The sequence below is a fragment of the Thermomyces dupontii genome (genome assembly GCF_041956625.1).
Source record: "Thermomyces dupontii strain NRRL 2155 unplaced genomic scaffold VTN31scaffold_2, whole genome shotgun sequence".
Lineage (NCBI taxonomy): Eukaryota > Fungi > Ascomycota > Eurotiomycetes > Eurotiales > Trichocomaceae > Thermomyces > Thermomyces dupontii.
In genome coordinates, this window is record NW_027192308.1 from 234570 (window position 1) to 253706 (window position 19137).

The 19137-nt window shown below is 51.8% G+C and overlaps 9 protein-coding genes across 9 annotated transcripts; 4 read left to right on the forward strand and 5 right to left on the reverse strand.

Annotated features, from left to right (window-relative positions):
* Positions 1-244: 244 nt before the first annotated feature.
* VTN31DRAFT_2465 (uncharacterized protein) lies at positions 245-1739 on the forward strand (the record flags this gene model as incomplete). Its single annotated transcript, XM_069402636.1, has 4 exons — positions 245-304; positions 366-422; positions 481-1653; positions 1713-1739. 4 exons carry the CDS (start codon positions 245-247, stop codon positions 1737-1739), a joined length of 1317 nt encoding a protein of 438 aa, XP_069261898.1.
* Positions 1740-1991: 252 nt separating this feature from the next.
* Positions 1992-2964, reverse strand: VTN31DRAFT_2466 (uncharacterized protein; the record flags this gene model as incomplete). The annotated part of the gene is made up of 2 exons (XM_069402637.1): positions 1992-2747; positions 2803-2964. The coding sequence occupies 2 exons, from the start codon at positions 2962-2964 to the stop codon at positions 1992-1994; spliced, it is 918 nt and encodes a 305-aa protein (XP_069261899.1).
* A 436-nt stretch (positions 2965-3400) lies between these two features.
* Positions 3401-3662, reverse strand: VTN31DRAFT_2467 (uncharacterized protein; the record flags this gene model as incomplete). Its single annotated transcript, XM_069402638.1, has 2 exons — positions 3401-3504; positions 3563-3662. The coding sequence occupies 2 exons, from the start codon at positions 3660-3662 to the stop codon at positions 3401-3403; spliced, it is 204 nt and encodes a 67-aa protein (XP_069261900.1).
* A 2450-nt stretch (positions 3663-6112) lies between these two features.
* Positions 6113-6943, forward strand: VTN31DRAFT_2468 (uncharacterized protein; the record flags this gene model as incomplete). The annotated part of the gene is made up of 3 exons (XM_069402639.1): positions 6113-6128; positions 6187-6513; positions 6633-6943. 3 exons carry the CDS (start codon positions 6113-6115, stop codon positions 6941-6943), a joined length of 654 nt encoding a protein of 217 aa, XP_069261901.1.
* A 205-nt stretch (positions 6944-7148) lies between these two features.
* Positions 7149-10013, reverse strand: VTN31DRAFT_2469 (uncharacterized protein; the record flags this gene model as incomplete). Its single annotated transcript, XM_069402640.1, has 2 exons — positions 7149-9768; positions 9826-10013. 2 exons carry the CDS (start codon positions 10011-10013, stop codon positions 7149-7151), a joined length of 2808 nt encoding a protein of 935 aa, XP_069261902.1.
* A 407-nt stretch (positions 10014-10420) lies between these two features.
* VTN31DRAFT_2470 (uncharacterized protein) lies at positions 10421-11756 on the reverse strand (the record flags this gene model as incomplete). Its single annotated transcript, XM_069402642.1, has 3 exons — positions 10421-11395; positions 11454-11607; positions 11668-11756. 3 exons carry the CDS (start codon positions 11754-11756, stop codon positions 10421-10423), a joined length of 1218 nt encoding a protein of 405 aa, XP_069261903.1.
* Positions 11757-12133: 377 nt separating this feature from the next.
* VTN31DRAFT_2471 (uncharacterized protein) lies at positions 12134-13672 on the forward strand (the record flags this gene model as incomplete). Its single annotated transcript, XM_069402643.1, has 4 exons — positions 12134-12217; positions 12263-12348; positions 12396-12633; positions 12689-13672. 4 exons carry the CDS (start codon positions 12134-12136, stop codon positions 13670-13672), a joined length of 1392 nt encoding a protein of 463 aa, XP_069261904.1.
* Positions 13673-14107: 435 nt separating this feature from the next.
* Positions 14108-15125, reverse strand: VTN31DRAFT_2472 (uncharacterized protein; the record flags this gene model as incomplete). Its single annotated transcript, XM_069402644.1, has 6 exons — positions 14108-14147; positions 14203-14228; positions 14282-14624; positions 14678-14754; positions 14811-15007; positions 15104-15125. 6 exons carry the CDS (start codon positions 15123-15125, stop codon positions 14108-14110), a joined length of 705 nt encoding a protein of 234 aa, XP_069261905.1.
* Positions 15126-15583: 458 nt separating this feature from the next.
* VTN31DRAFT_2473 (uncharacterized protein) lies at positions 15584-17779 on the forward strand (the record flags this gene model as incomplete). The annotated part of the gene is made up of 11 exons (XM_069402645.1): positions 15584-15593; positions 15652-15669; positions 15726-15774; positions 15827-15920; positions 15977-16060; positions 16114-16403; positions 16460-17108; positions 17162-17299; positions 17358-17538; positions 17595-17683; positions 17735-17779. The coding sequence occupies 11 exons, from the start codon at positions 15584-15586 to the stop codon at positions 17777-17779; spliced, it is 1647 nt and encodes a 548-aa protein (XP_069261906.1).
* Between the last annotated feature and the right edge of the window lie 1358 nt (positions 17780-19137).

The following is a 19137-nucleotide window of genomic DNA, read 5'->3' on the forward strand; positions in this document are numbered from 1 at the left end:
GGGCTTAAGGGGCGACCGGGCGAGGGGCTGTGGCTGCGATCAAAAACGGAAAGGTCATCTGACTTGTTCCAGCTCCAAGCGGAAGCTTGTTGTGCTACCGCAAGTTGGTACCTACTCACCGCCCGGGACAACTGGCTTCGTGGCAATTGAGGGGGCATCTTGGAAGGCTTTCTCGTCTCAGAATCGAGTTGGTTGTTGCCCGGACATAGCCAGAGCTCGAATTGTCCGCTGCCATTGACCAAGAATGCTCCAGGTGTCGCATCGGGATCAAAATACCTTGGCCTCCACCAAGGCTATCATCTTGGTACGCAGTGCTGTTGCTCCGCGGCAGATGCGGCGTTGTTGACACTTTGTGATGCTCCCAGGTTGGCGGCCCTTCGCGGGGAACTCGGTTCCGTCCACTGTCGCTGGACGTCCCCAAGGTATGCTTTGACGAAGCCCCTTTTTGTATCGGAATTCGTTTACTCAGACAAGAGTTAGCCACTGTTTGAGGTCGCCGGCCACCCGATCATTTACCATTCCCTCAAAGCGGTCGCCAAAGTCCCTGGACTCCGCGAGGTAATCTTGGTTGGATATTACGATGAAGGCGTTTTCCGAGACTTTATCAAAGATGCCAGCCTCCAATTCCCAAACCTGCGCATTCAGTACCTGCGAGAATACAAGGCGCTGGGCACCGCCGGCGGTCTCTACCATTTTCGGGATGCCATTTTGAAGGGGAAACCGGAGCGGATATTTGTCCTTAACTCGGACGTATGCTGCTCATTCCCGCTGAACGAGATGCTGAAGCTCTTCGAGGACAAAGATGCGGAAGCCATAATTTTGGGAACAAGAGTCAGCAATGAAGCGGCCCCCAACTTTGGCTGTATCGTCTCGGATTCCCACACGAAGCGCGTACTTCACTACGTTGAAAAGCCAGAATCGCACATCTCGAATCTGATCAATTGCGGTGTCTACCTGTTCGCCACAGAGTGCATTTTCCCGGCCATTCGGACTGCGATCAAACGACGGACCACACGTCCCCGACTGGTTTCGTACCCGTCGTCCGAGAACCTCGAGACGTCCTTCATTGCGGAGGACGATGAGGACAGCCAGCGGCCGGAGATTTTGCGTTTGGAGCAGGACGTCCTCTCCGACCTGGCCGACAGCAACCGGTTCTTTGTGCATGAGACGAGAGACTTTTGGCGGCAGATCAAGACCGCGGGATCCGCTGTGCCCGCCAACGCGCTGTACTTGCAACAAGCCTTTCAGGCTCAATCGGAGGAGCTCACACCTCCATCCGCCTCGATCGTACCCCCCGTCTACATTCATCCAACGGCACATGTGGACCCAACGGCGAAGCTCGGTCCCAATGTGTCCATTGGTCCCCGCGCGGTGATCGGTGCCGGTGTGCGGATTAAGGAGGCCATTGTCCTCGAGGACGTCGAGATCAAGCACGACGCGTGCGTGCTGTACGCCATCATTGGATGGGGCAGCAAGCTGGGCGCCTGGTCCCGCGTCGAGGGCACGCCGACACCAGTGAGTAGCCATTCGACGACCGTGATAAAGAACGGCATGAAGGTGCAGGCCATCACCATCCTGGGCAAGGAATGCGTGGTAGGAGACGAGGTGCGGGTGCAGAATTGCGTCTGTCTGCCTTTCAAGGAATTGAAGCGGGTACGTTATCCTCCGTTGGAGTGGAAGCGAATACCAGGATGCTAATGAATTGCGTGCAGGATGTCAGCAACGAGGTCATCATGTAAGGCGTTGAGGACGATCATGACTTATATCCTATCCATCGTCATTCTAGTCATGAATAGACTGAACCATTTGCTTAGTTGAGATATACCACTGATAAATAATCAACAATAATCTTTTCGTTTACGAACATTGTTACCATATACTCTCAAACCTCAACAACCAAACGCCGGGAAAATAGAATCCCCGCCAATTACCATAGACATGACAAAACAGAAAAATCAAAACACGAAAAGACATATCATCAAGGAAAGTCATCAACGATACATTCCCGGATCATAATGCGTGGGTACTTGCCCACGGTACGGTTCGTAAGCAGGATGATCGTCTGTCCTGGATCTCAATGGAGAATATGCCGGGGGCGCACGGCTATAAGTGATACTCTCGGGCGGTAAGTCTGGGATATCCTCGTAAGCGTCACCGCCACCGGCCCGATAGCCCCGATGATGAAGGTTATCATCAGTATACGGCGATACGGTTGTGCCGACATTATCGTACGGCGTGTGCAGGGGCCCTTGTTGTTCCCGTGGTGGCTGCTGGTGATGCTGAGGGTGCCGGACGGTACCCAGCGCGTTATACGCATCCGTATAAGGATCATGGGACGACGTTGTTGAGAATGTGCTATCCCCTCGCTGATGGAGCTTGATATCCTCGCCACGGCCATTACCAGGCATTGCGTTGTAGACATCGCCGGCGCGGTACTGGCGTCTACGGGCGGCGACGTCGACGACGACCTGCAGAAACTGCGACAGGGTGGCCAGCAGGGAAAACGTGAAAAGCACCTTGTAGATGCGGCAGATCATGATCCCCGTGGCAGTGCCCCAGTCGTTGCTGTCGCAGGTTGTGGTTAAGGTGTCGCGCATGCCGTGGGTGAGCATGCCAAAGGCAATGCCCCAGAGGATCAGGAGGCAGAAGTCGAAGGTGAGCGAGAGTAAGGGGGAGAGCGAGCTGCAGAAGTAGAGGCAGGTTGTAAAGGTGATATTGAGGAGGGTTAGAGCGCATGCAATCATGAGCTGGTCATCGTGGTTAGCCCTATGTCTCTCGGTTGGGACATCTGTGCCTACTTACCACAAGGAATGCCCAGGGTAATCTAAAGCCATCCCGGTGAAGATGGATCGTGAAATAGATCATAATAACCGAGACAATCAGTGTCGAGATGAAATTGATGGTCCTCACCAAGTGAAATATCTTCGGCGAGAAGGGCGACGGTAACGGATTTCTCGACCTCATTTTCGTCGAAGATTGGTATGTTGAACAATGGGAAGGAAATCCTCTTCACATCTCCCGATCCAACACGCACAAAGATGGAGATTCAAAGACGACAAGTCCATAAAAGATGAAAAGCCGGCCTCTTCAGTCGGTGTCCTCGAGGCTGAAGCGGTGCATTTCCACTGTTTATTCTGAATGGCCCAAGCAACCGCAGTATGATCCGCGCGACTAAGTTTGGCCGTAACAAACGTACGTCAGCTTTTGTGGCGGCGTGTGTCGCACCATCAACATCAAACAAGCGTCCCGACAGCAACGGTGCGAGGCCAATCCCAGGGTAATTTCACCTTCAGAGCGAATGTTCTGTTGCTCTGAAAATCAGAACTCTATCTTGGACAAATATCAGGTCAAGGTATGGGTTTATCAGGATTTCAAAAGAATGACAGATATCCCAATCAGGTTAACCTACTCGTAACTCAGATCTATTTGCGGAACTGTGGCTTAGCCTCAAAGACTTTGGCCTTGGCGGCCAAACTTGGCCTCTTTGGGCTTGAGGGTCTGGTGCTAAACCAGATTCAGTATGTAGTCACGTGCAAATAATGAATAATCAAGTACTCCGTACTCCTTCCTGGCTTCGACTCGGGATCTGCATTTGTTTCGTTGGCCAACCACACCGGCAAAGAGCAAAGACTTGAATTGATCCGAGCTGAAGTTGCAGTCATTGAAAATTGTAAAGTGCACTGGTTTTCAATGGGCTGGAGCAGAATCTAATCCAAATCTACAGGAGAAACCGATTACCATTGTCCATCCCAGATATCACCGAGGTCAATTCCCAGGAGGCTGGCCATGGACGACATCGCTGCGAGTGTCATCCGTGGTTAGTCTTATATCAGTGTTGCTCGAAAGCTACGGGGGCATTCACGAGTTGAACATCATGTGAATGCCACGCTTTCGGCCGTCAGCATTGGTTTGGCTGGCAAGAACCAAAACTTTCTCTTTGGTCCATTGCTTGTGCCATGTTAGAGCGGCCAGGGCGAATCCCTCGAAACCGTTCTCTTCGGCCTGGGTCTGGGCTCAGGCGCCGACTTTCCTTGTACGAGGAGGTCAGTACTGGATTATGATTTGATTGCGGTTGGAGAAAAAGGGGGAAAACTGACAAGATGGGGATCCTTTGGCCAAACACCATCGGGAATGACAAATTTTCCATATGGATGTTCACGAAGCCGGCGTCCTTGAGCCACTGCTTGAGCTTGGCCCCTTCGAAGCTGGCCTTCTCAGGGGTTTTATACAGGTCGCCGCCTTCCGAGAGGGGCTAGCCGTCATATCCGAACTCAACCCTGCCGCCGGGTTTGATGATCTGTTTTTCGTTTGAAAAGGTCTCTGAGAAGGGGCGATTACGCTGGCAAACCGATATATCGCTGCTTGATTAGGTTCCAAAGCCCTTGATTGAGATGGCCAGGTATCGCGCATATCAACTCAAATGGGTTGCTTTCATGTGCCCATGCCGACTCAAAGTCGTCCACCAACAACTTCACGTTCGGAAAAACCTTACAGCGACTACGAATTCCTTGGTCAGATTGACATAGTCAGCTGGATCGGGTTCAAGTCACAACAGATTATTTGGAACAAGCGGATCCGGTCTCAGCATCCTATCTGTGATCGCTCTTGCTAGTACTCTTTTACCTCGGCCTCAGGATGCGTGTCCGCTCAGTTGAGTCAGCATCGGTATCCTGCTACGGCCAAACCAGCTAACAAACTTACCAAAACCAATGGCCCAGAGACCTATCCCACTCGCAAGGTCGATCACCTGCTGCGGATTCTCTATCGGAGCCAGGTGGAGTTTTCGGTGCAAGGAGACACATCTCGTGCAACATGTCCAACTGATCGCTCTCTGCTTCATCATCGGGGAGAAGGTACGCTAGAAAATAACGATCAATCTGCTCATGTTGGATGGTCAGGTAGGAAGAAAATCAGCTTCTACACCCGTCGCGGAATTTATGGCAGCAACGGCCGTTCTCAGGGAGATAGTCGAGCGCCGAAAAGGTCAGCGATGCGCTGTACGACGATCTATATGTCCAGCAACATCCGTGAGCATGCGTTGGGATCCGGAGCGCCACAGGCGTCACATCACGTACTGTTTATCGCCATAGGTTGAGTCATTCTCGTACTATGCGACTCAAGTAATCAACACGCTCTGATGTACCGCAATAGAAAGATATCGCACCGAGGTGTGCACTTCAACGTTGGCTGGGGCATTGTTGGTGACGGTGGTTGTCTTCCTGAGCGGATGTTTCCGTCATGGTGGAATGGTTCTCCGTTGACTGCTTCCGGGAGATTGATGACTGACTGATCACACCTTTAAGAACCTTTAACAGGTAAGTGCAGAGTTTGTGTTTGCATGGAGGACCGTTTCGAACGGAACCGAGAGCTGGTCTTAACCCCGGACAAAGTCTTTTTAAGGCTTGTTGCTCTGTGGCCAGTGCTCGGTACAGTACTAATTTGCGCAAGAGGATAAGTCTCATGATTTAAGCTCTCCGACAGCCTTGCTGCACCTCTGCCTTATCGGTAAGAGAGGCAGCTGCCTTTTGGGGCATATCACACCGCATATGCATGGTGAGATGGGTATCTCTCTCTCTGACTTTGATCAACCAGGGTGTCTGCGCCCATTCCAAGTCAACGTGCATGAGTTTACTCCGAGTGAAGCACTCGGTTGAGCTTGCCGTTGCCCTCACCCCCTTAATTGTACCTCAGGTCCTTTCGCGAACTCGTAAGGTAGAAGTCTCCGACGGGGACTGGGACGCTGGACATTTATTTTATAACTAGCGCCCCCGCACTTGCTGCTTAATAATCTCTTGGCATTCCACTGACACGCGTCAGCGGGGCCGAGCAACAGCGATAGATAGTGTACCTAGGTAGGCAGCCTGGTTAGTGATTGCGATGTTAGAGTGATGCCTGGATTGCCGTAGTGAACTATATGGAGACTGCTGTCAAAAGTGAAAGTGAAAAATTGTAGAATTGGCCGTAGTATGTATATGCCTCGTTGACAGGATTTCCACACAGTCATCGAGCTGCGGTTCAATTCCTCAGGTCCGATACGGAGTTGCGTAGATAGATAGACATCAGAACCGTACGGCGTCCACACGCTGTGCAGTGAGTACCCTTGTTCTACACCATGGCGACCTACGAAGGTACTCGTCCTCTCTCTCTCCTTGGGTCCCTGCAAACGCTGACAAAAGCTCCAAACAGTCGAACACAACACCGAAAACCCCGAGACGACCGCCCAGCAACCCCGCCGGCGGCGACCCGACCTATCCACCTTCTTCGCAACACTCTCCCAGATCACCACGTCCGAGACACGCACGCGCGAGCATGCGGTCCCGATTCCTCGAGACGTCAGCGCAGCGTTTCGCACGCTCGCGGACGCATTTGAGATCATGAGGCGCGAGAATGAGATTACGGGTTCCGAGGAAGAAGGCGGGCAGTCGTTGATCGATTGGATGATTGAGGCGTTGTTGCAGGGTGCAGATGCGCCGCCGCGGGAGATTGAGGGGGTGGATGAGGAGTTTTGTGATGGTAGGTTTCACAACAGTTTTTTTTTTTTTTTTCTTCCGTCTTTTACCTCTCCTAGGCTTTGGTTGGGAGATTCGAGGAGGTTCTTTGATTTTTTTTTCTTTCTGCTGATCATGCAACAGCTCTCGAACGCGTCCCCCGTTCTTTCCTGACAAAGTCGCAGTCCTGCCCCATCTGTAACAATCCTTTCCTCGATGATCCTTATCCGTTGGTGGTTCGGCTTCCATGCCATTCGACACATCTGTTTGATCTCGAGTGTGTGAGGCCCTGGTTGCGGCTGCGGGGTACGTGTCCATTGGATCGGACGGATTTCGGGAAGATTCAGCGGGAGAAGCGTGAGGAGAGGAGAAAGGCCGCGGAGAAGAGGAGGGCGGCGAGATACGATGGAGATGGGAAGGACGATGAGGAGGAGTGGGATGGGATGTACGGTTGATGATGATGATGACTTGATCATCAAGAAATGTACACATATGCGGTTACGAGGTTTCGTTGATACCCCAGGACCATTGTTCGCTCTGAAATCCGAATGACGAGAGAAGCCATGATGTTTGATTTGTACATTGAAGAATTGATTGACATGTCTAGCAATCGTACATCTGTCATAAATCATCAAAAATGGCAAACCAAAGATTCATAGCTTAGGACTTTTTCTGCTGGATACTTAGCTTCCCCGTCGCGTCTATCACGGCCTCCAGCCCATTCTTCTCCAACACACCGCTCTTGTCCTCGACAACCTTCCGCGCCTCGAGTTCCTCGATTAGCTTCTGATTCTCGGGATTCCCCTCCAGCAGAAACTTCAAACACATCACGGCATGCTCCTTGATGTACGGGTTATACGAGTCGAACTGCGTGCAGGACAAGATTGTCTCCACGCCGCCGTATTTCCGGATCTGGTCCTGCACCTCGGGGCATTTCCACACGAGAGACGACAGGACCAGCACAACGAGCTTCTTCAGGTTGCGCCACTCGAACGCGGACGCATCTTCGGTGATCTGCGGCGAGTCTGCATGGAATCTGCCGTTGCCGTGCTCCTGGTCCACGGGCTCCATGTCGGTGGGGTCGTAGGGCCGTTCCACCGCGACCGGCCGGTTCTGTTGAGGCGCGTCCTGTTTCTGCTGCTGCTCCTGCTCCGGACTCCGCTCTTCCTTTGAGGGCGAGTTGGTGCTCCGCCCAGCTCCCTTCAATCGGTCCCAGCGACTGGGGTTTGTCCTGAGTCCTCCCTTGGGGATGCTGGCGTCCAATTCTTTGATCAGAGTTACTAAATCGTAGACAATCTCCCATTTGACTAGGAGGTTCTTCCAATCGTTGTTCTCCGTAAGAACCGCGAAGAATTCCAAAAATTGATGCACGCCCTCGTACACGCGCTCCATATCCCACAGATTCAGAGGGAAGTCATCCGGCAGGGCCCGTCCAGCCCGGATCTGGCCCTGGAGATAGATGAGAGCGCAGGTCTCGGGAATGATGTTTCCGCGGAAGATCGTGAAGATGTATCGGACCGTCAGCACATCAACCTTGGTCAAGGGCGCAGGCGGCTTCGTATTCGCCTGCTGCTGTCCGTTGTTGTTAGACGTAGACGTGGGCGAGTACTTGTTTCGGAAGATAAGCGTCAAAATTTTCATCAGGACAGCTTGAGCCGGCGAGATGATGTCCTTGGGCAGGCCAAAGTCCGAGTACGCATGTGACATCAACCCATTCTTCAAAATGGCTTCCATGATCTGCACCATCATCTTTACGTACAGATCCTCGTCGGGGAGATCCCAGGCTGCGATGAAGATCAGCAGCTCCCGTAGCAGGTTTCGCCCAGTCTCCTGTGTGAGGAGAATGTGACATCGCACGGCTTGCATGTTAGTGGATCCTTGCTGCTCTCCTCCTTTCAGTCCCAAACTGTCCACGATCCCTGCCTGAATGATCATGGGCAGCGCTTCGATTTCCGTCGGTCCTAGAATGAGTGGAATATCCGTGAGCAGTCCCCGTTGATGACTACCCGGTCGACCCCGGTAGTCATCATCTTCATCCTCGTCGTCATCATCCTCTTCGTCTTCTTCCATGCTCTCGTCCGCCTCTGCATCCATACTACGAATGTCACTGCCTGCGGTGTCGCCGTCGGGATCGTAGTGATGCTCGCCATCTCCAATGATCTGAGACGTCTCCTGCAGTCGCGCAAGCAACTCGTCCTTCGCTTCCTGCAACGTCCCGGCTGCTGTATGAGCGGAGCGGGGCATGCTCGTATCTTCCTCAGTCACAGGTGCGTCACCCGCTGCCAAGGAATTGTGTTTCTCAAGATCTGGGAAATCTGCCCAGCATATTCGTGGGTATTTTGCAGTTGCGCTGCGGTCAATCGCCAGGATAGGTTGTCGCTTCGGTTCATCCCTCGACGGCAGCGTACGCGGCAGGTCCTGTGCGCGCTCTTTCAGATCCGCCCAACCGTCGACCTTGGCGCCCAAAATGGTAGTGAGAGCGGCTTTGATTTCCCTAACCTGCTCTGGGTTCTTCCCCATTTCCTGAATCTCAGTCAAATCCCGCCCCAGCAACTTCTCCATGTGCTCTTTGATATTGGCTAATAGTAGCATTGCGGCTTCCTCTCTGATTGTGGAAGGTTCCCGAGGGAAGTTGGAGAGCGTCTCGAGCAACAGATCTTCAGCCGTCTGATCGTAGAGAGCCCGGATGGGGGGATCAACAAGTCGCTCGCCCGTTCTCACCACCGGCGCAACCCCCTGGGGTTTGGCGTCGGGATCCAACGGATCTTTCTGGGTGATGATCTTGGAATCCGCATTCGACTGGTAACCGAAGAGATCCAGCCAGAGCACCAGCTTTCGCTGCTCATTGTGCATGATAAAGTTGTGCAAGAACTGCAGGCACGTAATTAGAAGCCGCTTGTAGAGACTGACAACCTTTTGCCAACGGTCCTCGTTTCGCGCGTTGGCCTCCCCGCCGTCGAAAGCCCGAACAGTGACCCTCACGCAAGTATCAATCAATGCCAATATTCGCTGATCAAACCCCTTCTCTGCTGCCAGATTCTGTGCCCGCCTGGTCGTCGCGAGCAGATTGCGCCCAATGATACATAGATCGTTTACTCGCTCGATGTCCTTCACAAGAGAGAAGTAGTTGTATGCAATCAGGTTCGACGACGATGCCTCGAAATTCGGAGTCGGCGTCGGACTCTTCCAGGCGATTGATTGGGATTCTAGTACCGGGATCGCCTTCTCGAGGACATTGGTGAGACCTTCCCATATTGCCGGCGACATTCCGAGAGCGTGTCTGCGGTGAAGAGGACTCAGTCAAATGTGCCAACGTAACCATGAAACATACACTAACCTCACATCACTCTCATGGTGAGTCTTGTACAATATTTGCTTGCCTGCCGAGAGCAAATGTTCCAGACGTTTGTCGTCAATCATGCCCCGAGTCTCGAAGTGGCTCAAGGTCCCCGCGAGGATCACCTTGAGCATGAGCTCTGCGGGCGTGGCTTTTGGCGCGGGCTCGCTCTGGCCGGTGTCCGCCATCTTGACCTGGCAAGGAATGGTGTGAATTGGCGGAGTTGCAAATCCTGGACTGGCAGGCCCGAATATTTTGTAGTTCAGATCGGATACCGAGCCGATAGGTACAGCAGTCGGTGGAATGTGGATTACATAACCCCGCTGTTTTTCCGCTCCGAACTTAGCCTCGGGATCTAGCGCAGAGGCCCTGAGGGACTGAGGCAACTCCGAACTCGTTAACCATCTCCGATTTATTTCGGGCGATGGCAACTGGCCAAGTTACTTGGTGCATCTCTCACTGAGGCTTCTCTCTTGTCGAAGGATCCCTGAACGAGTACGAAGTTTTCATTTCATCTAGATTGTTCCGTGGATATGTTAGATTCACAGCTTTGTGCAGGCTGTGCCCTGAATGGCAGCGATTTATATCACGGTTACTATACAGGCAACTTCAAAGCATCACGCATGTTACGCCAAAACCCTAGATCGTAAATATTGTCGACCTCTCGCATGTCATTGACCCTGTGCCATCGGGGATCGATAGGCGCATTCGGATCCTCGGATTGCATGATGTGGTTCGACTGCGTTGAAATGGCAAAGCCGACCCTCGGGGGCTCATCCGTGAGGATCAGCACCTGGTCAGCTGTACCGGGCCATGAGGAGGGCGGTTCAATGGTATCATCACGCGGCTTCGGGTTGGGGTATATGTCGCTTCTTCTCGCCTTGTAAACCAAACCATCGGCCACGTCTTCCCTCCAATCGGACCACTTGGAGGTCTCATTCGTCGTCGCGCCGGCCCACAACAGATAGATATGATAGGTAAAAAACCCCAGAGCAAGGGGAGCGGTCAGAATCGCAAGAAGAAAGACAAATCCGAGCCGAAGATCACTCGTGACAGCAAGAGTCCAATAATGTAGATAGGACGACCATGATCTCCCACGGCTCCAATGCGGTCCTTTGGGAGAAAGATATCTCTTAATCATATCGTCGAACAAGATATAACCAAGATAGGCGCCGTATACCAACATGATTGACAATGAGAGCAGCAGACTTAGAAAATAGTGGTAGTTCTCACGACCAACGCAGTTGGTGAGCCAGATGCAATGGTGATCATGCCTTGACACACAAGCATTGCAGATACTGCAATGCTTGCTCCTGGCGGGCTTCAGCAGATGGCACGTGGAGCATTGCTTGCCGGGGTGGAAAAGCACTCGATCGTAGGGATACCGCGCCAATTCCGTACGAATATTTTGCGGAGTGATGAAGGATTTTGTAGTCACGGAAGCATAAAGGAATAAGTATGGAAGTATGACTACCACTGGCACGCATACTCGATGCAGCGCCCCCAGTCGCGGCCATGCTGCCGGTACAAACGCCACTTGTGATGTCACTAAGAGGGTCAAAAAGAATATCTACCACACAGCTGTCAGCTTCATATCTTGGAGGCATGGAGATGTAGTGACTACTAACTAATACTAGTGGGTGGTTCTCACGCATCAAGTACCTGCCAGTTCGATTCCAGCAGTATAATAACCTTCCACCAAAAAGCAAGGCATCTATGCGGCGCAATCCATGGGGAATATGGATCCATATTGCTCGATGTATTAAGCCTATTGGTGTCTTCCTAAAGTTTTGGTCAGAACATGGGCGATTTTCCGCAAGCAGGATGCATTTGACAGTCTACCTGAAGATTGGAAGCCGACCAAACAGAGCCACAAAAGTGAAAAAGGAGAGGGACAGCACCGCAAGGGCCACGGTCCTGATCCAGCCCATTATGCAGTCTGCCTTGAACACAGGCGATATGTCGATCGGTATGCCAATTCTGTCTTGATATCCATAGTCAATAGCATGAAGCGACCGTATGAAAATTCATGACTTTTTGAAATGCTGAGCCATTTCCCTCCTCAGGTGCTGTTCAAGAGGATCGTTAGGTCGGCACTCTTTAGGCCAGCGCAAACACTGCGAAGTGTTGCGAGTTGTTACGCGTGGTCACATGACCACGTGAATCGATTGGAGGAGAGAGTGGTCTCGAACACCGACTGTTCGTGACTCGTACACGCAAGATTAGCGAACGCATCCGTTGTTGCTGAAGTGCGCACTGGCGCTTGATTTTGAAGACGGAAGAAACTCATCACGGCACTCTGTCGACAATGGCACCCGATCTCTTTAGGGGCATGAGATTCTGGCTTTCGTTCCAGGTCCCTCAGCGCAATAGATTCTTAGAGTTGATTAGGGTTCGTGGACTCCCTTGTCCACTCAGATGATCTCTAACGAACCAGGAACACGGCGGACACGTCGTGCTATCTGAGAAAGACGCAGACGTTAAGCTGGTGGACCATAAGAAGCGACCAGCACCTCCCGGCAGGTACGATGATCTCTCAAATGGAAGGCCATTTCTGACTCCGGACTCAGTTATTCGTACCAGTTTGTGGAGCGGTCTATTCGACGAGGCCAACTTGAGGATTTAGAAACTCACCGTGTTGCGCCGAAGATTCGCTCCGTCGGGGACACAACCGTGGCGACCAGCAATCAGCGAAGGTCATTCACTTTGGAGGAGGATCAAAGGCTGTGGGACTACGTACAATCTAGAGTCAAGGCTGGTGCAAAAGCCAATGGAAATGAGATTTATAAGAAGTTTTGGGACATTGGAGTACGTTGGGCTGCAAGAGATTACATGAGTTGATGAGTTGACGCTTATTCCTCAGAATCGTGAGCACCCATGGCAGTCGTGGCGGGATCGCTACGTGAAGCATCTCCAGGGACGGCCTCGACCTGGCGGTTCGCCAGCACATTCGGATGTCAGGAATAGTAGAGATTTTGACACTCGCAGTGCCCCAGCTACGCACGGGGAGAGCAGACCAGCATATTCGGAGCGGACCACATCACCTCGTTCTGTCTCTTCTTCCCGGCCAGAAGCAACCCGATCGAAATCAACGTCCACAAGACTAAGTCATGAGCAAACCGAAGACCGAGTGATGTCCCCGGAAGACAATCATCTCAAACGAAAAAGATACGCTGATGAAGATGTGCCTGATTCTCTAGATACCCCGGTGTCGGAGGCACGAAGCGCTAAGAGACGGGCGATAGACGTGCAGAAGCCTATGCAACCGTCGCCCACACGATTGCGTTCCACGTTTCAGGACCAATCGAAATCCAAGGATGCGTCAACAGAGCCAGTAGAATCCGAAACAGCGCCAGAGTTTCAAGCATCCCAATCGGAGTCTATCAAGCAAAAGCAAAAGCAAACAGATTCCGAAGCGCACACCGCAACTTCTAATGGCATTGATGAAGGAGACTGGAGTTTCTTGACTGACTTCCCGCCCCTCCCAGACGTGGAGACAGAGTCGCCGAGTCGGGCAGACGGTGGAATGGACCAAAGCGAATGGATCACTCATCAACTGCGCACTGGCCGAGCTCGGAATCCGGGAGAAGCCATCAAGGCACTGAAGGCTACCTCCATGGACACGCGTCTTGCGAACCTTGTGCTCAGGTCGATAGTCGCTGGGAAGGGAATTCCTAGGGACATTCCTGGGGTGTGGACGGACGATGATGATTTTGCCTTGGAAAGCGAAAATTCTCGGCTCATCGAGCGGGTGCTCAAGAAACACGGGACCAAGCATTATGCCAAACGATTCGAGTATCTTTCGGCACTCCGTGAGGCCGAAGAGGCTACGGGATTGGTCTTGTGAAGACATGCCATAATGAATCAGGAATTATTATATGTTCTAGCATGTACATTCACGGCTCCTTTCGGTCCCATGGCTTGATACCCCGGTAGTATGGAAAATATTTGCCTGAGGCTGTATGTCGCGCTCAAGGGACAATGTGGAATAACGGAAAGATACTGCGCTGCGGAAACAATGCTGCGAAAAGCACAACAGCAAAAAGCCCTGAAAAACTCCATTCCATCCCGAGAAAACCCACCACACAATCATAAACAGTCGCAAGATATTTCACGCCCACCCATCATAGGACGCACAACTGAAGACTGAAGACCAAGACTGCGTTATCAGACGTTGTTTGGATGGGCCAGATTCTGCACGGAAGAAAAGAATCGGCGGACTGAATCGTCCAGCAAGCCGCTGGTTGTGTAATTATTTCGTTCAGTATTTCATAGGAGTTGGTCAAGGAGAAACTGAATTAGAATCTACCTCTTTGAAAACCCTGCCGAAGGCAATTAGTCGTTGCAATGGCAATGGGAGGAGGGTCGGGGCCTTACAGATGTTTTTCATAGAATTTCAGCATCTGCTTCCTGTAAGCAAACATCCCATCGGCCAATTGCGTTGTACGGATCTCACCTTTTGAGGAATCTTCTCATAAACTTGCTCAGCGGACACCCGGTACTTCTTCCCATCGGTAAACCTGAGATATACTTGTAGACTTCCATCCTCGGAATTTTTGCCAATGGCCTCTATCGCGGCAACATCCCGGTCCCAGTTCTTCGATTTCGGGATCGAAGATTCCTGCGACTTGGTTTCCCGGCTACTTATTGTTGATTTTTGTCGGTTCTGTCGCTTCGGTTCTGGTGTTGATTTCACACTTGCAGTCGATTTCCTCTTGCGTGATTGTTTCCGCGGCGGAGGAGATGGCCGGCCGCCTATGGATTCGTAATATTCTCCAAGGATTTCGCTTGCACCCTCACTGGTAGACGCGGTTCTGTCAGGGACAGTCCGGCTTCGCGTGAAACGGCTTACAGCAAGTTACTCTCAGGCTCCCACGTATTTTCCGAGTCGTCGTATCCTTTCCATTTGACGTGCAGCAATAGTGTCCCCTAAACGCGATCAGACTCTGGTACACAGCATTGCCCGCAAAGACAGATGGACGAACATCCTTCCGATACTCATGTTCAAGGATCTTCTCGACCACGAAGATTCCTTCCGCCTCCCATCGCGCTCGTTCTTCGTCGTCAATTTCGGATTCCTCGTGATCCTCCGCTCTTTCTTCTTTGTCCGTCGGTTCGCCTGCGCCACTCTCCGGAGGGCTCTGCTGTTCTTCGACCTCGTCGTCGGATGTATCTATTACTCCTAGATCGGGGCTATCAGGCGTCTGCATATCAAGGCGACTGCACACCGGCAAAAAAAAAAAAACGCGGAGCAAACGATGTAACGCGTAGTACTGACTGTGTTTATTCCCGGGCGTCATGGCATCGTTTTCCTTCCCGCTGAAACGCGAGAAGACTCCTCGTACGTACTCCAATTCGACAAGAAAAAAATCTAAAAAATGGGGTTGAATCACGATAGATGTTAGTCGCAGTCGTGAGCACGCAGAAAAATAAACAGGCCACGCAAAATTGGTCAGAAACCGTGCCAGATGCGCGGAGTTGTCCCCGTCGAAGTCCGGAGTACCTACTAGTTATGATGGGCTGACTGAAAGTCGCGGATGGAGCGCACGCGTGCCAAGACCGGAGCTCTTCTTCGGCTCAGACTGGCCGCTGACAGCGGGAAAAACTGCATCGAGACACTTCCACGGCCCATTTTACACGATCATTTTCGTCGTCGAGTTGATTTCTAGGTTCTTACTCTTCTCTTTCGAATTATTTCTACTGTCGGCTTTCCTTTTCCTGCATTCTGAGTTCTGCCGCGGGGCAGACGACTCTCAACATGGCCATGCGTACGCCAAATGCCCCTCCTCAAGTGTGTTTCCGCTTACTGATTGCTTGTTCTGGTAGAGCTGGATCTCTCGAACGGTACGAGTTCGTTGGGCACATGAGTAGCGGAATCAGGGAATGTTGACAAGCCGTAGCTCAGGTGTTGAAGGATGAGCAGGGCCGACCATTCATCGTCGTCCGAGAGTACGTCCACCACAGAGAAAAACAGCCCTGCACGGAATTGACCAGTCCGTAGTCAGGGGAAGAAAAAGAGACAGCATGGCATCGAGGCTGTCAAGTCGCACATCGTCGCCGCGAAAACTGTTGCAAACATCGTCCGGACTTCCTTGGTACGACCCCTCAGGTATCAGGTAACAATCAACGACCGCTCTAATGTTCCGACTAGGGTCCGCGAGGACTCGACAAGATCATGATTTCTCCGGACGGTGATATCACAGTGACAAACGATGGAGCTACGATTCTGTCTCAGGTTCGTAGACTGGATTCGAGTGCATCCGAAGGTTTATGCTCAACTCGGGACAGATGGAAGTTTCGAACAACGTTGCCAAGCTTCTGGTCGAATTGTCCAAATCCCAGGATGACGAAATCGGAGACGGAACGACCGGCGTCGTCGTGCTGGCGGGTGCTCTTCTCGAGCAGGCCGCCGAGCTTATCGACAAGGGCATCCATCCGATCCGAATCGCCGACGGTTTCGACCAGGCCTGCGAGATTGCCGTTGCCGAGCTCGACAGAATTAGCGACGAGATTACCTTCACAAGAGAGAATACCGAGAACTTGCTGAGGGTTGCAAAAACAAGTCTGGGCAGTAAGATGTACGTATCAGGAGACTAGTCAGCTACGGCCGGCCCGGACTAATAACTGTGTCCAGTGTGTCCAAGTGTCACGATCAGTTTGCGAAGATTGCCGTCGATGCAGTGCTCTCTGTGGCCGACCTGGAGCGCAAAGATGTCGACTTTGAACTCATCAAGGTTGACTCCAAGGTCGGCGGGTCCCTCGAGGATACGATCCTGGTTAAGGGTGTCATTGTCGACAAGGACTTTTCGCACCCCCAGATGCCGTCGGAAGTGCGTGACGTCAAGCTGGCCATTTTGACCTGCCCGTTCGAACCGCCCAAGCCGAAGACCAAGCACAAGCTAGACATCACTTCGGTGGACGAGTTCAAGCGGCTGCAGGCGTATGAGAGAGAGAAGTTCGAGGAAATGATCCAACAGCTCAAGGATGCTGGAGCGAACCTCGTCATCTGCCAATGGGGTTTCGATGATGAAGCCAACCACCTGCTTCTGCAGAACAACCTGCCTGCGGTGCGATGGGTCGGAGGTCCGGAGATTGAGTTGATTGCGATTGCGACAGACGGCCGCATTGTCCCGAGATTCGAGGAGCTTGCTCCGGAGAAGCTTGGAACGGCCGGTGTCGTTCGGGAGATGACGTTTGGTACGACGCGCGAGAAGATGTTGGTGATCGAGGAGTGTGCCAATAGCCGTGCCGTGACGGTATTTGTTCGTGGCAGTAACAAGATGGTGAGTCTATCTCACTGTAGAGATTGTTCCGAGGACGTGGCTGATTTGTTTAGCTCATTGATGAGGCGAAACGGTCACTACACGATGCGCTGTGCGTGGTCCGCAACCTGGTTCGCGACAACCGGGTGGTTTACGGAGGAGGGGCTGCTGAAATTGCTTGCTCTATTGCCGTTGAGGATGAGGCAGTGAAGGTACGATGACGAAAACAAAGGAACTCGCCGTATGCGATCCGGTGCTAACATGTTCTAGCGTCCTGGAATCGAGCAATACGCCATGCGCGCCTTCGCTGACGCGCTGGACGCCATCCCGTTGGCCCTGGCCGAGAACTCCGGCTTGAACCCGATCGAGACTCTTGCCGAGATCAAGTCGCGACAGGTCAAGGAGAAGAACAGCCGGCTGGGTGTGGATTGCATGTTGACAGGCAACAACGGTATTTGCCCTCTTTCCCTCTCTGCTTATTTACTATGTACTCATTAAATGTTCCAGACATGCGGGAACACTTTGTCATTGATCCGCTGATCGGCAAGCGACAGCAATTGCTGCTGGCGACGCAATTATGCCGGATGGTCTTGAAGGTTGGTCACACTCGAATACTTTGCTTCAGCGGCTGTACTGACGAAAGACAGATCAACAACGTGATCATTGCCGGCGAAGATGATCAGGACTTCTAAGCGTGACAGTTGAAATCTCAAAGCTCGATTCCGCATTGATCTCATGAGACGTGGTTGATGAGGCGTTTTGAGTTGTATGTACGGAGTACTTAGAGCTAGTAAAAAGTCCTTTCACGCATTATTGCATCAAATTTCCAGCCATGTCTTCTCACCGCCATATGGATGTTGTGTACTCCGTACGCTCCTTGGGATTCCGACCAGGTCGCCGTCATCCGAGGCATCTCGACATGATTCTGAGGTGCCCAGCTCCTGCGTTTATCTGACTGCATAGCTTACTTGTTCTTATAGAGCCATTCAAGGCGTCGCGTTGATGCAAGTACGGAGTATAAAAAATTGATTGACACCAGAACTGCTTGCACTCTACCCTCGATCCAGAATATGGGTCGGTCAGCGCAGGGACTGCAAAACCGCGTGGCTCCATGCATATGAATCTACCTATATCGAGGGTTCATTTCGGACTAGATACCTGAGGTACCTAACATTTCCAAGTGTCTCTGCGCGGGTGATGGACGTAAAGATTTCGAATCTTGACTGCATAGATAACTAGATGAGGATTATTCCGTTGCCACGAAATGTTTCCGGCCCACCCTGATGGAACTGGTCAGATTGTCAATTCGAAGGTCGAGAAGTGAATATAACGTGGCTTTGCAAGTACATGTATGGCGGTTCTTCAGTTCTTTGAAATGGGGTATACCTGCTAGAGAGAATCACAGAAAGCTCGTTACATACAAACTACAAAGTACTACAAGTGGTGGGTTCTTCTGTGTCGAAGAGATCTCTACGGAGTACGAGGACATCGAACAGACAAACGAAAACATTGATCAAGTCTCAAGCCATCCGAGGAATGATGCCTTTCCTATGGAGTATAGATCCTGTGCATACCACGACAGCAAAAGGGTGTCTTTCTGTCGAACTTCGTCCACTTCATACAAAAAGAAAAAAAAAAAAAAAGCCCGGAATCCGCGGTCAAACAGAGAAATGGGTACTTAGTATTTGAACCCGATGGTCAGCAGTCCAAAGTCGAGGAATCGAGAAAAAAAAAAAAAAAGAAAATGAAGCAGCACAATTGTCTGTGCACCCGGGGTTTCTTTCTCCGCCGGATGCACATCCCGGATCCGCGATGCATATTGCTAATAGCTCCGTCCGTGGATGATCTGGCTCCTCCTTGCATGCAGTGAATGCAGTGATCTGCTGTAAACTCGCGACGGTACCCAAGGGGCTGAGATCGTTCGTACGTCGTGCGGAGTGATCTTAGGCGGTGACCGAAGGTACATGAAGAGTACAGTTGTTCTGAGGGATGTGCGCTGTGTTGGCAAGTACAGTCAGTATAGCTACGGAGAAACTTGCAGTCGGCTCCA